This window comes from Scardinius erythrophthalmus (genome assembly GCF_964197995.2).
Source record: "Scardinius erythrophthalmus genome assembly, chromosome: 4".
Taxonomy (NCBI): domain Eukaryota; kingdom Metazoa; phylum Chordata; class Actinopteri; order Cypriniformes; family Leuciscidae; genus Scardinius; species Scardinius erythrophthalmus.
In genome coordinates, this window is record NC_138224.1 from 20,838,286 (window position 1) to 20,856,075 (window position 17,790).

Here is a 17,790-nt window from a genome sequence, read left to right on the forward strand (position 1 = left end):
TTCCGCTTTTTTTCCCCAACTTGCTGCGGCCCCCCTGGCGCCCCCTGGCGGCCCCCCAGGGGGCCGCGGCCCCCACTTTGAAAACCCCTGAGATAGACCATACCATGTGAAATAAAGTTGTGTGTCTTAAATAACAAATATAACATGAAAGACTGTGATGGCTATATCTGATCAATCTCCAATTGGGAGGCTCCTCTGTCATTCCTGCCCACCTCCCCCTTCTTTATCAAGGCTAATTACCCCTATAATCACCTCCTTCAGTACTTTGAAGGTCACAGTTCAACTCCAGGTATTCTGCGTCCATTATGATAGCGATGACAGCCTGCCCCTCAACATCTATCCCTTTCTGGCTTTCTCACATTAGAGGGAAACAGATCTGTCTATTTCCCTCCAAGAGAAAGATTATCCCAAGGAAATCAGGGGTCATTACAGGCACAGGGACTGCCATCCTGTTCCCCCACCACACATAAACACCCTTTGTTCAGATCTTGTCTGGATAATGGTTGATATATAACACTGCATGATCTGTGTGTCCATCTTCGGTAAGGGAATTGGTGGTGCCATAGAGGAACTTTTGGATTGTCAAGTGCTTCCGTATGGAAAGCTGAGACTTAAGTCAGAGCTCAAACTTTGATTTAAGGCCAGTATTGCAGGGCTCTTCAGCTCCAGTCCTGGAGTGCCAGTGTCCTGCAGAGTTTTACCAATTCCAATTCAGCACATCTACCTGTAATTTGAAGTAAGTCTGAACACATTGATTAGCTTGTTGGGGTGTATTTGGTTAAAGCTAAACTCAGCAGGAGTCTAACTGGCCCTCCAGAACAAGAGCTGAAGAGCCCTGCCGTATAGAGTCAGACCAGTGTAGATGTTTTCTCACTGAGACATCGTTTGCAGCTTGGGTTATTTTCCTCTGTAACAATATACCTTGTGTAACAGTGACCAAAGATGTCAAAAGGTTGAATCAGTATTCCAATACTTTTAGTACTTTAAGTTCACTACAACTTTACAGACTTCTGATAATCCTTTGTAGGTGAGAACTGTGAATTAGATGCCCGCTCTGGCCGCTGTGTCCCCGGGGTATGTAAAAATGGAGGTGAGTGTGTCAACCTGCTAGTGGGCGGCTTCACGTGCAATTGCCCTTCTGGAGAGTACGAGAAACCTTTCTGTGAGATGACAACCCGCAGCTTTCCCGGACAGTCCTTCATTACCTTCCGAGGCCTGAAACAGAGATTCCACTTCACTGTTTCCTTCATGTAAGTACTGGGTTATATTTGACAAGAAAATTGCTTCTGACCTCAAGTCTCATGCCCCCATTTATCTTCTTGTTACACTGACACATCTGCCCAAAGCTTTGCATGCTGTAAAGGGTAATTTGTTGAAGAGGTTGCATAAGGAGCCCTTGAGCTCTGTCTGGCTAGTTGGCATGCCTGGACTCATCTTCTACTCATTCTGGGTCATACATTGATCATTCTAATGTCAAGCTCAAATCATGTTTGCCCTTAATTTTTTTAGAACTAATGTAAGTTTTTTAAAGTTAGAAAGACGTGGATAATTTGTTTAAAATCAACTGTAAAGTTGAAAACGATGCTTTATCTGATATATTAAGCAACAATTGTTGAGACAGGGGCACCAGAGAAATATTTGGGCTCCTGTGCTGTGTAAAAACAGGAAGGGCTACATTTTGAGAGAGTACTATCAGTGTTTTTCTTTATTTGTATCATTTTCCTGTGGAGCAGCTGGTCTCTGACTCCGCTGCCCTCTGTGCCACGGCTCAGGCATGATAGAGGTGGGATGTGCCGCCCAAGGCAGAGGAACCACTTCCTGTTTCTAGACCACTGGCCTTACGTTTACTTCCTCTCTGATTTTTTTTCTTTTCCTCCCTTGATTAATAGATGTTATTTCTTCTGTCTGGCTGGGAGGTTTCTCATAGCTCAATTGGTTTAGGTCGTAAATTCGAACCTTTATAGAGTTAAATATTTATGAGGGGGTAGTGTAGACGTTCAATAAAACCTGTAGTTCTGGTTGTTCTGATCAATGTTTTTTTCTGTCCAGGTTTGCCACAAGAGAGAGAAACGCCCTTTTACTTTACAACGGTCGTTTTAACGAGAAACACGACTTCATAGCTGTGGAGATCATAGAGGAACAGATTCAACTCACCTTCTCAGCAGGTACGACACTGTAACAAACGGGAAGCCCAGGTCACCTTAGTTGAGCGTCAACTTAGCGTCAACATTAGTTGAGATGCACTGATATTAAAAATCTAGCTGATATGATCAGCCCATGATTGTTTTTATCCTATGTAAAAATGTGGGAAATGAGCATGCACAAAAAAATCACAGATATATACCAATACAATGGAAAAATCTACTCTTTGCTAATAACAGATATAGCACAGATAGGTAATGCACCCCCTAACCAAAATATACTCTACTCATGTATGTGAACACAAACCTTTTTAGTCATGCAAGCTTTATTTCACATGTCATTGGGTGTCAGTCCACAATTCATAACCCAATGCAAGTATGCATTCTCAGCATTTTAACACTCTTTGAAGAGAATTTTGCAGAGCATGTTAGCTAAAGATAGCCAAATTGTCAACACTTTTACAGCTAGCTACATAAATTAAAACATGCTCAGTGTAATGGCACAGACATTTGAAGGTAGCTCTCACTTCCTTAAATACTGAGGTATATTAAAGCAACAGTAAAGCACATTAACGCATAGAGAACCATGCACTTGCAATGTTTTAGCCAAGCATTTGCTTATGCTTTTGTATACTTCTATAGAGTATGTCTTTGGACTGTTTGTCAGATTTACACCTGGGACAGCAGAAAGTGTTGTTGACAATATAGAGTGAACTGAGGTGACATCATGCCATGCTAAACAGCTTGTTTGTGCAGTCATGTGTCACTTTGAGAGAAAATTGCTGTAGGTGGATGTGTTTACAACAAAGAATTTCAAAGTCATAAAGTGTCCAAACCCTAATGAGGCTTTGCCGTGACCCCAGCTGGTCTTTCCAACGTCTCCATGCATGTGCAGGGGAAGACACACTTGCGCAAACATGCATCTCTCTCTCTCTCTCTCTCTCTCTCTCTCTCTCTCTCTCTCTCTCTCTCTCTCTCTCTCTCTCTCTCTCTCTCTCTCTCTCTCTCTCTCTCTCTCTCTCTCTCTCTCTCTCTCGCACACACACACACTTTAGCTCAGAGGCAGTTATAAATAACACAAGATGAGCACAGCCCTATAATGGGACTGTTGGTCTTATAGCATACATAAATCTTTCCCAGACAAAGAGAACAATGCGGTGTCATGCTGTGGAGCCTGTTTTACATGCTGTAACCCATGACACTTGTACTAATACTGTTCTGTTGACCAGCTGGTCAAGGGGCTGGACCACCATTCTTAGTTTTTCAGTGATCAAGAGTGCAAGAATGTGCAAAATTTCATCAAAAATCTATTAGGTTTTAAAAAAATCTAAATTAATACATTTTTTAAACAATGTTGCAATTGTTTTCAACAAAGAGGGCACAATATTCTGTTGTTCTTTACTGATTCTTTACGAATACCAGCAGGGACTCCTGCCTTGGGTAAATATTCCTCTAAACCCAATGTACATTTTGAGCCCCTACCCTCTGAATGAACTCTATTGATGAGAGAGAATATCTAAACATGATTGATAGTTATGTTAGAAGCTTTGTGCTGTAGCCACTAAATTACTTTATATTGCACCAGAGGTGACAAAGACACAATTTATACAAAAAGACCTTTATCGCATGCCAAAACACACACTTTGTGCTACGTTTGTTTTTATGGTGTACTCATAAATGCAGCATGTTGAACATTTACAGTAATATACTGTCTTCACCAACTTTTTCAACTTGCATTTATTAATATGCAAGCAGTGTTAGACAGAAATGTAATTTAAATGTATTTGTTCAGACAGTTCATGCTAATTATTTGTTTAAAAAAAGATTGTCATTTGTGCTCCTGGTTTTTTTTATATGTAATTAAAAATTTAGTTATATTAAGTTTATATTATTCTTTTTATTAGTTGTATTTTGTGTAAATGCTTTCACCCTAAATTAAGATCCTAATTGGTTTTATGTCAGATAAAATCAATATAAATAAAAATGTAATACATTTATTGCAAACCTAGATTATTTAATCTAGTAGGTATATATTTAAAAATATATTGCCCACATAAATAGATTAAGTGTGCCACTTTTTGTTAGTAGCTTGTGTAGCTACTTTTTCAAAATACTAAACTGTGTTTAGTGACTTTAAATTATGAGTTGGTAACACAAAAATTCATAGTATAGCATACAACATTAACATACATGCCTTTCTCTCGTCTCTTTGACTAATTTTTCCTCTAATTTTTTTCCCATATTTCTGTCCTAGGTGAGTCTAAAACAACTGTTGCACCTTCCGTGCCAGGTGGAGTTAGTGATGGCCAGTGGCATTCGGTTCAGCTTCACTACTACAACAAGGTAAGATATAAAGTAATCTTTGCTTTTAATTGTTGGAATAGTTGTTCCTGAAGATTCCCACTTATTCTGCAAAAACTGTTTGCAAAAAAAGAAGTTTGTTCCCACGATTGTTTTCTTACTTTCCACTTGTATCTGACCTGAGGAAGACAGGAGATTATTTAATAGCAGTTATCGGATTCTCTCTGTTTGACTTGCATTGCATTTCACTCAACTGGAGTTTGTTTTCAAATGCTTCCACACCCAAAGGCAACAGCGGGTTTGCACGAGATTGCTTAATTAAGTCTAAATGCACTTACTAGCATGTTTTTGCATGTGTTGCTTACTCCTCCACAAGAAGATTATGACTAGAGTTTATCTAGCATTGCCCTCTCCATGTTGCCAGTCAATGAAAGACAGTCTGCTAACTGGAGGCCACATGATTCATGTAAAGCTTCCAAAAAAAAAAAAAAACTCATGCGCTTTGGTAACGAAAGACACAGTCGTCTTTATTTCAGTCCTGTGATTCTCGACTCTTCCAAGCCCCGAACATCAGAAACTGAATATGCCATTTGGGATGTGCCAAGAGTCTTCCTGCTTGTAAGAGACTCCAACTTGAGTTTCATAAACCTGCTTTTAAGATTGTTTTCAATGTAGTCTTCAAGCATATCCTTGTTCTCGTATAAGTGAGCAGTAGTTGGAGACGGAAACAATAAGGATGTCTCGAATTTCAAGGGAGTTTACGACTGTGTTTTAATTTACTGCAAAAAGACTAATGCGGTTTCTTGTAAAGACATTAGTTGATGACAATATCTCAGACTTGTGGTTTGTTGTTTTTTTCTCAAGATATGACAACAGAAAAGTTTATTATCATTTTTATTGTTTTGTCATGTTTTTGTAGTACAAAAAAAAAGGATGGTATGGCAGATTTGGGCAAGAGAGGTGTATTATTCATTTTCAAAGCACTGGCTTATGATTTTCAGTTGTTGGACGATAAAATGATAGACTTCCATTGAATAAGAGAATATTATATACATTTGGGGATGGGCTGTTTGGACGTTGACTAGTAAAACATCCATCCACAACACTTTAGCATTATGTGAGTGAGTTTTGGACCTGCGAGCACCTAAAAATGTTGTTTAGTATGCATTGTGAATTGTTACCTATGTAGTATACAATGGGTTATGCAGTGTTTGCTCGTTTTGTGTGATTGAGCATAATAGTTTAACGCACTTTTATGTCCAGCCTGAGTTGCTACACACACACACACACACACACACACACACACACACACACACACACACACACACACACACACACGTGCGTTTATACACAGATACTAAATAAACACAACTCATAGTGGGTGCCGAGCAAGTTGTTAGACCACCAGCCAAGTGGGAGTCCTCACACACGGCTGTGTCAAAAATACTCCACCTGCCTCCGACACACACACACACACACACACACTGTAAAAAGTAACAGGGAGGCCAGAGACGCAGCAAGTGTGTGACAGCCTGCAGCTGTTGTTGAGTGCGTGTGGTGATTTACCACGCTGAATTGATCAAACACACACACACACACACACACACATTGGCACAGGAGAGCCAGTCTCTGTGAGAATAACCAACAGCAGTGTCACGCTCACTAAGTTCTGTCTCGAGCCATGTCTCGCGGAGTGTGAGAACTGTCAAGAGCAGGTATACTGTCCAGATCTAAAGAAATTCCTCCACAATCAGTTAATGCTTCCACTGATTATCACATCCGCACAGAGCCAGAGAGTGGCCTGTTGGGATTTCAGAGGATTTTAGATGGAATCTGCTCATACTTTCACAACCTTTTAAGGTACCGCTGCACTTTAAAGGAACTTATTGAAAGACAAAGTACCTTAGTCATACCTAATGCCCAATGCTTAATTTATGGGGTCAGAGGGTGAATATATAAAAGCTTGTGGTTGCCTACACACTAGAGTTCATGCTAAGAGAATGTTGCAAATCCGTTCATTTCAAGGGGGATGGTGTGCCTCAAGGACACAGAGGGAAAAAGTGAGTGTGCGAAGGTGACGTTATGTAATGTGACGTGAGAGGCTGCATCAGAAATCACATACTTCCCCACTATATAGTGTGCAAAAAACTTAATGTGATAAAAGAAGAGTCCGAATTCACTCTACTCATAAAAAAGTAGGCAACAAGTACCCGGATGAATTTGTACCCAGAAGTACCCAGATTCTGAAGTGTGCTTACAATGGACACTTTACTATCCAGGAGAGGATTTGTGAACGGCAGTGAAGCGACGTAGCTGACACCGGTAGGTCACATGATAATGACAGCATGGCGAATGTAGTACGTCCAGATTACATTCATACTACACACACTTATACTACTTGGAACATACTTTTTTGTAGTTGTCGTGTATTACTTATTCAAAATAGTACCTACTCAAGAGAGTATGCGATTTCGAATGATTTTATATTAAACTTTAAGACTTAATATAATTTAAACAGATGAGTTATAAAAAAATTCACCCCCCTCACAGTTGAAGTGCAAAATTAGCTATATAGACCAAAGCCACTTTTTGTACCAGGCTGTATTATTTTTTAATAATATATTATTTGGGGATTGACTTCCTTTCGGAGACTGTCTCTAGCGGCCAGTCGATGAATTGCAGTTTAAGTCACTTCCGTGTCTGATTCAAGAGAGAGACCAGAAGGTTGCCGCATGGTCACCACTTGAGCATATATTTTATGTTTATTAGAGTATCCTATTGGTTGTGTAGCAACTTCAGACTATTTGAATCCATGTCCGAGTCATTGTGTGCTGCGTTATTTACAGTGACTGCACACACTGCAGTTCTCACAGTTAATTTCAGTCCTTTCAATTTACCTGCAGCTTAGAACTGGATTCGAGCTTAGTACTCATTACATGCTGGATATATATCACAGACACTAATCAAAATTCCCAGACATCCCCATATAACTTTAACTTTAATTAACTTATGTGTCAGTTTCAGCTGTCAGGACAAATGCAAGATGTTTTTGTAAGAAGGGAATATTAATATATAAATTTGATCAATTTTAATACTCGGATCTTTTTCACTCAAATGAAAAACAAAACAAAAAAAAAAAACAATGTAGTTTGTCCTTGTGTCATTGCTTTTTGTATAAAAAATGTATGTGTATATATTTAGCCCCATACAGACATACAATTACTTAAGTTTGTATGTACAAAACCAGAAAAGCACATACTGTAATTGTGTACTACATAAAAACAATTTAACACATGCCATGTTGAACTCAATTCAGTTCAACTCGGCTTTATTTCTAAATCGCTAATATCAAAGCACAGTGGATCACAAAGAAGCTTAACAGGGTGGCAGCACTTACATCCACAGTGAGCAAACACGAGACCACTGAAAAAAAAAAAAAAAAAAAACGAAAAAAAAAAAAACTTGATAGTAGCCTAATGAAGAAACCATTCTCTCTTCAGCAATGCTAAAACAGTTTAAAACACAATATTGGAAGAAAAGTAAGTGGATTTAGGGTATCAAGGCAAGCAAGCAAGCATGCTGGTCAATGTAAAGGGCGCCAGTTCACAGTTAATTTAGCCTATGGATGGGTGTGACGGAAGCGGGCAGGTTTACAGAGAGGTCATGAGCTATAGGTGCTGGAAAAATGTTCAATGACATACTAACAGATTTAATTAGTTATATGAGTCTTTAAACTGTGGTGCACCGAATAGATTTAGCTAAAAAGTCAGTGATAAACAAATTTTCTTTGTGGATTAGTTTACCTAACCGAGCATGAGTGAAGATAGTTTTACAGTTTACCCTTCAAATATACACACAAACTCAACTAAATTCAGGATCAGTTTGTGTTATTTAATTAATTCCGTAACACATGTACATGTCACTCAAATGGATGCATTCAAGCTAAAGCTTTCCTAGCGGAACAAGTTCACCAAAGTTTGGGTTGTTTGGTTGGTGTGAAAGCACTCGAGTCGAGGTGGGTTCGGTTCATGTGGACCCCATTGTAGCGAGCGAATGAATCCAATCCTATTTCAGATTCTGAAAGTTCTTTTTATATGTACCCGAAACTTCGAAATCCGATTCACAAGGCATTTTTGAATCTAAATGAGAAAGTAGTTTGATTCAATGGATGAAACGGTCAGTCCGATTAAAATCTCATTCAACTCGAGCTCTGTAAGATTGATTGAAGTGTTTACATGAAGGTTTTTCAGTCCGATTGAGCCGTCAATCCATTTGTTAATAAAAAGAACACGGACCCAAAACGTACGACGTAGAAAGCGGGAAGGGGGTGGAATTGAACTCGGGTCGGACCAAGTAATCAAACCAAGACCTCAGTCCTTGGTTGTTTCATTAATCCGGTTTTGTAGGTCATCATAGAGACATCTCTGTTAAATGTCAATGCTTTGGGGCAGGTTTTACTAGCGTCTGCTGCTACTTTAAAAGGGGTTTCAACATCTGTGGGGTTTAAGGGCTTCATCATACGTTCTAATCGCCGCTTTCTCTCCCGTGGTCTACGCAGGACAGCCTGCACCTGCTGGACTCCAGTGGGGTGCTGAGCGTCCACCTCTATACCGCCTGGCTGGAGCTCACTCATAAGGAGGTACTGTACACAGTGACCTAGCGTAGCTCTGCGGTGGCGGTTCCTCCTATCCCTCCGTCCTCAGGGTCCGCATTTACAAAGCGTCTCAGAGTCCCCAGGGCTGTTTCTGGATCAGTTTTGTACTCGGATATATAGAGACAAAAGGGTAGCTTTGGCAATCAAATCCTAAACCAACTCCTGTAGTTTGAGAAGCTTTGTGAATACAGACCCAGAGCTTCTTTTCTCTCTAACAGCTTGTATCTGTGTCCAAAGAGATTCATTAGCAGGGATGGGAATTACAAGGAACTTTACGAGTGAATTCTGTTTCCACTTAGCAATTTACAAGTGAATTCTGTTTCCACTTAGCAATTAAAAAAGTACATTAGTTCTATTAGAAGTAACCATTGTTTATAAACCATTTTTATAGACATCAGCTTTAACAGCTGTATTAAACGAAAAAAAAAGTCTTTATAAACATTTATTAGCTATATTATTATTATTTTTGCAGTGTAATTTAATGCAACAAAACTGATCTGAATATTCCTCTGTTAGTAAATTAAACTCACAAGTTCTAAGAACACATAATACAGTAACAGCTATTTGTTAATTTCAAGTTGGACATGACGAGAGTAATGAATACCATGAATAAGTCAACTGCTTCGATCTATTTGGTAAGGGAGTGATTCAACTGGCTCAAGCCCATGACTTTTGAGTCCAAAAAAGATTTTTTAGTCTTTTTGGATGATGTGAATTTAACTAAGTGCTGTGGTGTTGCTGTATGCACTGTTGAGTATTCATGGAGTTTTGTCTGCGTTAGAGAAATTACGGCCGTTCGTCGGGAAAATCAATTCCAGTATATTCCCAGTATACTCATGACTACTGCATACAGACAAAATGGCCAACGATATTGACATACCCACGTTCAGTTAATCAAATTGCATCAAAACATTTGTTGGTAGTTTGTTAGGGAAACAAGATCCACTTTCTGCAGGCAGATTAGTGTTTGATGGGGTCCAATGGAATGAATCATATTGTTTTAACAAGTTCTTGCAGAAAGAATGGTCTCCGATGGGAATATGCCTTTAAGCTGGTATCTTGATCAAAGTGTATTGGCTATTTGATAAATCCTCAGTTACATTTGCAGTAAAATGTTAACCAGCTTCCAGTTGTTGGTTGTGTCAACATGAGGAAATGTTCTTTTCTGTATTCTATGAATTTGAGAAATACAGGACTTTGAATGTAGTGATAAAATGGAGGCTTGTTCAGAGCACCAGTTCAACCCAAACGCGCTTGACGTATTATGCAGATATCTTCTATTTTTGTCACTGTACGTCAGTTAAGGTTAATTTCTGTAGGAATGTTGGAAACCCAGTGTGTCTCCGCAACATAAAATAGCTGTTGGGATCATCCAAATGCTTCAAAGCGGGAAATGGGACAGGAGAGAGGATGAGACACACAGAGCGTGAGAGTACGTCACGCCCTGTAGAGGAAGGAAGAATGACATCATGGATCTTCGTGCAGCTATACAGCTGCTTTTTAAAATCTCTGTGTAAGGAGGGTATATATTTGGAAGACATGATGCGGTTGACTGAATAGTGTGTGTTTTTGAAGTTGATGTTGAGAATGAATTTGAGGATTTGTGCTAACCGAACCAACCAAAAGGTCTCAATTTTTCCAAAGCTTAGTTGTGTAGCATTTCCTAAGTGAGGTTCTACCTCAATAGTGAATTTTGCTACATATACTCATTGCACATAGGTATCAAACTCCAAAGCTATACATACAATTCATTGTTAATCTGAAATTAACACTCGTGGCAGTAAAACACCAACAACATGATTCCTTGCACAATACTATGTTATGACCTCACAACACTTGCGTAGTGCATGATTTGCAAACTATTGATGATACATAGTAAACTTGATCGGTAGCTCACCTGGTACAGTATTGCACTTGCGATGTGGAGAATCCTAAATCATGATAAAAGAGCTCAAATACTTGTATGAACATACTAAATTTGCATGTTTGCTTCAGAAAATGCTTTTTTTATCTTACGTTTAACACTAACGGTTAGGTTTAGGGTAGGGTTTAGTTGTTGTTTTTTTTTAAACAATGGAGCATTACACATTTTAGTGCCACTCACTAGACATTTCATTTCTGAACTGCCGTGATATGTACATTGTGAAATACACAACTGGTTGCCTGATTACCATTCATCTTTTTTTTTGTATTAAACTGAATACTCTTTCAGCTCTGTTCACTGGACCTTTCGTTTTGAAAGTGTTGTGTAGTGTTCAAGAAACAAGTCATTTTCAGAAATGGTATGTTTCTCCTAATAAGCCTGGGTTTGAAGTTCGCGTGCCATCTCCAAGGGTTCAAGGTTGGATTGGTTGGCCCTTCGGCAAAATAAAAACAAAACTTTCTTTATTGACGACATTCAAATTATCTTTGTATTCTGCCAAAATAAAATGTTTAGCAATCAAAATACAAGTGCAATCAGCCAATCAGTTGTCAGGATGTAATTATCCTATGGCTCCAGGCAACTATATTTTCTACTACTTCTACTTCTACTACTACTTCATTGGTCACCATGATTTTGCCAAGTAAGACCTGTTCCTGGGTCAACATATGTATCAATATTTAACACACATATATAGATTACACATATAATATTTGTGTCTAAAAATGTACTTCTAAACCTATCCCTACTTCTAACTTATCCCTAATATCAGAGGGAAAATGATATAACACTGGTGTTGTAGAGTGTAAGGCAAAACTTCACATAAACTGTAAACTTCTTCCTCAATTCTGATTGGTTGATTTGAATGTTTTTCCAGGATCAACAACATTTCTGATTCAGGAACATGTTGTACTTGGTGAAATCAAGTTCACCTACTTAATGTGCCAACCAAATAACTGACATTGAGAATAATGGGAATGCTTAAAGATTTACCCAAGGTATTTTTGACCTTTCAAAATGATGTGTAGAACATCCAAAAAACATCTAAAAACAAGTTTCTCTCATCTCTTGAGCTTGTATTTCCTTAAGGGTCCAGACTGATTAGCTACAGACCTGTATCAGATCTTCCCACAGTGAAACTTCGTATGTAACATTTACAGAGCATACTATTCATCCAATCACTCAGGATAAGTTGTAGTACAAAAGCTGTCTCAATTGTCCACGGAAAGCTGTTTTTTGTTGTTTTACTTTCAGTTACAGTGAGATTATTGGCCTTGTGTATGAGGAGATTAGTGGTGATTTAGTGTCAAGATGATAAAAATTCATGTCAAGGGATTTGATCAAGAATGACTGCTGATGGCTTCGGTTTATAGATCTTCTTCCGCCTGCTATTCAGCTGTCATTCACTTTCGAAAGCTCTCGCCAGAGGAATGCACTCGAGCTGAATGTACGATCAGGCCTGTTTAACTAAAGAACAAACCATCATGACCGACTCATTCATTATACTGTGGCGTAGTTCAGATTCTGTGAAGTTGTTGGCGCTTTTAGAGTAACAATGAACGACTGTACCCATGAGAGTCCATTGGCAAAGTTTCAGGAGTTTTTTTTCTCCAGTTTAAAAATAATACTCTTTTTCTGTGTCAGCTTTCAAAAGTACTGGACATTTATCCATCTTTTTTGCATTCTGCTAATGTCCCATTTCATTTGAAACGTGTAAGATTTAAATTTGAACTCAAGTCCTAACACTGTTTTTGTGCTTCATATTGATTAACAGCCAAGACATTAAAGCCAAAACGTATAATTTCTGATCTTTTAACATCACCAAAATTAAGGGTTATTATAGTTATCTAAAACTAAAACCATAAAAATGTTGTTTCTTAATAAAATAAATGTCAACTGAAAATAAAATAAAGTATAAAAAGTAAACTTATTTTAGTTCAACTAGTATTAATTGAGTTAAACTTGATGTTCTAAAAAAACTATAACTGAAATAACAATCAATAAAAGCTGTATAAACATTTTAAAATAATAATAAAAAAAAATTAAAAAATTTAAACTGAAATGGAAAATACAAAAATAAACTATAAAAAGTATGTAAACTTAACTATAAAAATATGTCAGTGATTCTAAAATAATAATGCACCAAACATAATGATGAAGACTTTCAAATGTTTCCCAAACACTCCCCCCATCTGCCATTGGTTAGACAGACAGAGAGTCCCACCCCAAAATCAGACTACTAATAGTTTTTTTTTTGGTAACAGTTTACTTAAAGCCATTATTTACAATGCATTATAAAAGTATTTCAATGCATTAATTATGCCTTATAATGCACCTAAAAATGCTTTGGATGATCTCATGAATAATTGTAACCACAGTTATAATACATTATTACATGCATTACATAAATATAATATAATAATTATAATGCCTTAAAACACATTAAAACTTTGGTTACAGTTTCAGAGAAATAATGCGTTATAATGGAGATTTTGAATACCTTTATAATGCATAAAGGCTTTAAGTAAAGTGTACCTTTTCTCTCTCTATTTTTTTTTCTTTTAGTTAAAACACTCTGCACATTAAGATGTGAAATATATTTTTTTAAAGCCATTTATTATAAATTAGTAGATTAGTAGCCAAATTATTTTTACATCAGTGCAGTTTCTACCCATTCCTTTGTGCCTTAACTTTTTTAAGAGTTTTATCTTGGCATTCAGAATACATCACGGCTTTGTTGAGTTTCATATCACGGGTTTGGTCTACTCAGACTGCCATAAAGAGTTTTATTACGTGACATGAATGTCTTCAGTAACCTGTTCGGCGAGGAGAAGTGGACAGCACCTGAAATAAGAGACTGCTTTGTTCCCGCACACTTTTTCCTTCTTAAAAGCGAGTTTGGTGGATTACGCACATAGCAGGGGGACAAAAGCGCACGTCATCTCACATCCAGCATTGATAAATGAGATGTGTTATTGAGACACATGGGTTTAAAAGTGGTCCCCATGTCCCGTAGGCCAGCCGACAACACCGTGCTATGTGTATGTCCTGAGGGTGTGTGAACCTGGGCCAGTTCCCTTGAATTATTCACAGCTCTAGGTTTACACAGCCGGAGGGCAGGTGAGGTAGTGCTGTTTGATAGCGAAGGTGATCAGTGTGACAAAGACACGACACTCACACACAGATGGGCTCTGCCATGACACCTGCGCCAGACACAAGAAAGGGAGTTTGGGTGTGTGTGTGTGTGTGTGTGTGTGTGTGTGTGTGTGTGTGTGTGTGTGTGTGTGTGTGTGTGTGTGTGTGTGTGTGTGTGTGTGTGTGTGTGTGTGTGTGTGTGTGTGTGTGTGTGTGTGTGTGTGTGTGTGTGTGTGTGTGTGAGAGAGATGATAGTAATGAGTGCATTTCCTTGGTATAGCAAAAATGAAAGCATCTTTCCCGCTAGACTTCCTGTATTGTACCCTCATGGCCTTCATTGTCTCAGCATTACATATAGAGTTTAAAACACATATAAAAAGTGTGAGTCATTATTGAACCGATTCTTTGAAATGATCTGATATTTTTTCACTGAAAGTAAATCTTTAAATATATCTTTATATCACATTCATATATTTTATAAACTAAATAAATAATGTAATTAGTGCTGGGGAATGATTAATCGCGATTAATCACATCCAAAATAAAAGTTTGTGTTTACATAATATATGTGTGTGTACTGTGCATAATTAGTTTGTATATATACACACACATGCATGAATATATTTAAGAAAACTGTTATTTATATATACAATATTTATATGTATATATAATATAAATTATGTATATATGTATATATATATATATATATATATATATATATATATATATAGTATATACATCATGTGTGTATTTTTATATACAAAATAATTATACACAGTACACACACATATATTATGTAAACACAAACTTTTATTTTGGATGCGATTAATCATGATTAATCGTTGCCCAGCACTAAATATAATGTATTTATTATTTAAACAGAGACACTCTTAAAATATTAAGATTTATAAAGCTCCCTGTGACACAAAGAATGGGTGCGAAAGTATGACAGTATTTAGGAGAGTTAAAAAAACAATAACATTGCAATAGTCACACTGTTGGTTAATTTTACATACATTGGAAATATTAAATGTACGGTCCAAGTCTTTCGAACCTCAACAGCTCAACATACTCACATTCACAGCTCTGAGAAAGTTGTCATACATAAATATATATTTCGTGAGTAATGTGAAGGTGTAAGATGACTCTATCATAATTTTTTTCAGGTTGTTTTTGTATTTTGTGTGTAACCCAATCCATTGATTGACATTTCGCTCTAATCCCTCATAAAGCAGTTGTGTTTGCCGCTTAACTGACAGGACAGTGGCAGCAGAGGCGGATTTATCTGAAAGCCAAGCAGTTTTACTTGAACCGCACAACCGTTACTGTCAAACCCAAGCTCATTTTGGCCCTCTGGGGAAAACACAAGACATTTAGAGCCGTTTACAGCCGTGTTGTCCTGTACTGACTTGTGTTAGCAGTCGAAACACTGAGATGTTCTGAAGGTAGACTCAGGGCACGTTCCCATATTGGTGATTAATTCTTACACTTGTGCTTGTAGTACACTGGATGGGCTGAACGCTACATGTCCAGAACAGATCATTTGAGAATGTGAAACTCTAGAATCCTGCTCAGAGCGGAAAACATTGATGTACCCTAAAGACTGTGATTTTGATCCCTGTAAATGAGCTATCAAATGTACAATGTGCCCAAACTGTGCAAAACATCTCTAGAGCAAGTTTCTCTTAAAAGTTGTGCCAGGCTCACATACTACACTTAATTGTGGTTTTTATTAATATTGCTGATTGTTAGGAATCGGAACAAAAGTTCATTAACCTCTTTCTGAAACGTTTTGTTGTTGAGAAGTGTTCTGTTACTTTTATTTTATTTTATTTTATTTTATTTTATTTTATTTTATTTTATTTTATTTTATTTTATTTTATTTTATTTTATTTTATTTTATTTTATTTTATTTTATTTTATTTTATTTTATTTTATTTTATTTTATTTTAACAATAAAGCAGGTGATAAGTCCCATAGTATTATATGTAAGTAGGAGGGACCTGAGCCTATATCTATATACAAGAATATCATAGAGACTTGGGCGTGGACAATTTTTTTTAGTTGGGCCAATAAACAGCAACCTAGCAACCACCCAAAACAACCCAGCAACCACCTAACAATGACATATAACTCACGTAGAACCAAGCAATTTCCCCATTGAGTCCACTCAAAATGTAACAAAATTATTTTTTGCACCTATATCATAATTTAGTTTTTCATGATAATTTTACACCCCTTATACCTTAGAATTGGACAGACTTTTTTTATACCTTTAAGACTTTTATATGTAAATTATATTGGGTGTATTTTATTATTTACGTATTATAAGTATTCTATTATTAATAATAAGTAGTATATTATTATTAACAAACTTAATAATAATGTTTTATTTATAGCATATAAGAATCTGTACAATTTTTTATAATTATATATATATATATATATATATATATATATATATATAGGGCTGTCAAACGATTAATCGTGATTAATTTCATCCAAAATAAAAGTTTGTGTTTACATAATTTATGTCTGTGTACGGAGTATAATTATTTTCTATATATAAATACACACACATGCATATATATATTTAAGAAAATGTGTTATTTATATATAAAATATTTATATATAATATAAATTATATATAATATAAATATATATACACAGTATATACATGCAAATATTTCTTAAATATATACATGCATGTGTATGTATTTATATGTAGAAAATAATTATACACCGTACACACACATTTATTACGTAAAACTTTTATTTTGGATGCGATTAATCGCGATTAATCGTTTGACAGCCCTAATATATATATATATATATATATATATATATATATATATATATATATATATATATATATATATATATATATATAAACATGGACCAGAACAAGCAGAACATGAATAACAGAACAAATAGGGATGACAAGATATGGAAAGCAAAGCAAAACAAAATGGCTGTTTCCTGAAAAGATGTGCTAAATGTTAATGAGCCATTTATGATGTCATAAACAACTTCTGAATGTAATTCTTGTGATGTAGTTTCAGTATGGTCTGGATGGACTGGAGAGAAAGCGTTGTGTTGTGAATATTAGAGTATGTCGACCTAGGACATCAAACTCACTCATTTCCAGCGAGCACGAAAATCCTGTTTTCCATGATATGACTCTTTTTAAAGCAACCCTTCCTCATACTCCCCCCTTTAGTCTGTTAGAGTGAAATAAAGGTTTGAGCATGCCTCTCTCTCTGACCTCATCCTCTGTCAGGAGCTGTTGGGATCAAGTGTGTTGCCATGGCTCCAGCAAACCCTCCGTCCCTAGAGATCCGTGTGTAGAGGTGACGGGAGTTTTCAACACTCCTGAGAGAAAACCGAAGCTGGAGGCCTCTTTTAAAGGAATAGTTCATGCAAAAAATTCAAAATATATACATTCGCTTACCTTTGTTGTGTTCTTTCTTTATCATGCAGTTAGGATGGGGACTGAAGCTTTTGCAAAAGCACCATAAATGATATCTATAGTGCAACTTTATGACTGCATTCCAAATATTTTAAGGCTAAACAAAGTAAAAATAGTAACCAGAAGTTTTAAGAAGTCATATAAATGTATGCACACCAAAGCACCCGTG

General features: G+C 36.8%; 1 protein-coding gene across 8 annotated transcripts in view; it reads left to right on the plus strand.

Moving 5' to 3' along the window:
* The window catches only part of celsr1a (cadherin EGF LAG seven-pass G-type receptor 1a), a 104,353-nt gene that overhangs the window by 43,144 nt on the left and 43,419 nt on the right, over positions 1-17,790 (plus strand). For 6 of the 8 annotated variants that reach the window (XM_081363643.1, XM_081363646.1, XM_081363642.1 and 3 more), the window contains exons 3-6: positions 1,028-1,250; positions 2,050-2,165; positions 4,396-4,484; positions 9,001-9,081. In XM_081363643.1, the coding sequence (XP_081219769.1) occupies positions 1,028-1,250; positions 2,050-2,165; positions 4,396-4,484; positions 9,001-9,081 (509 nt within the window). The remainder of the gene's footprint in view (positions 1-1,027; positions 1,251-2,049; positions 2,166-4,395; positions 4,485-9,000; positions 9,082-17,790) is intronic. The other 2 variants (XM_081363648.1, XM_081363647.1) reach the window with 1 other exon arrangement.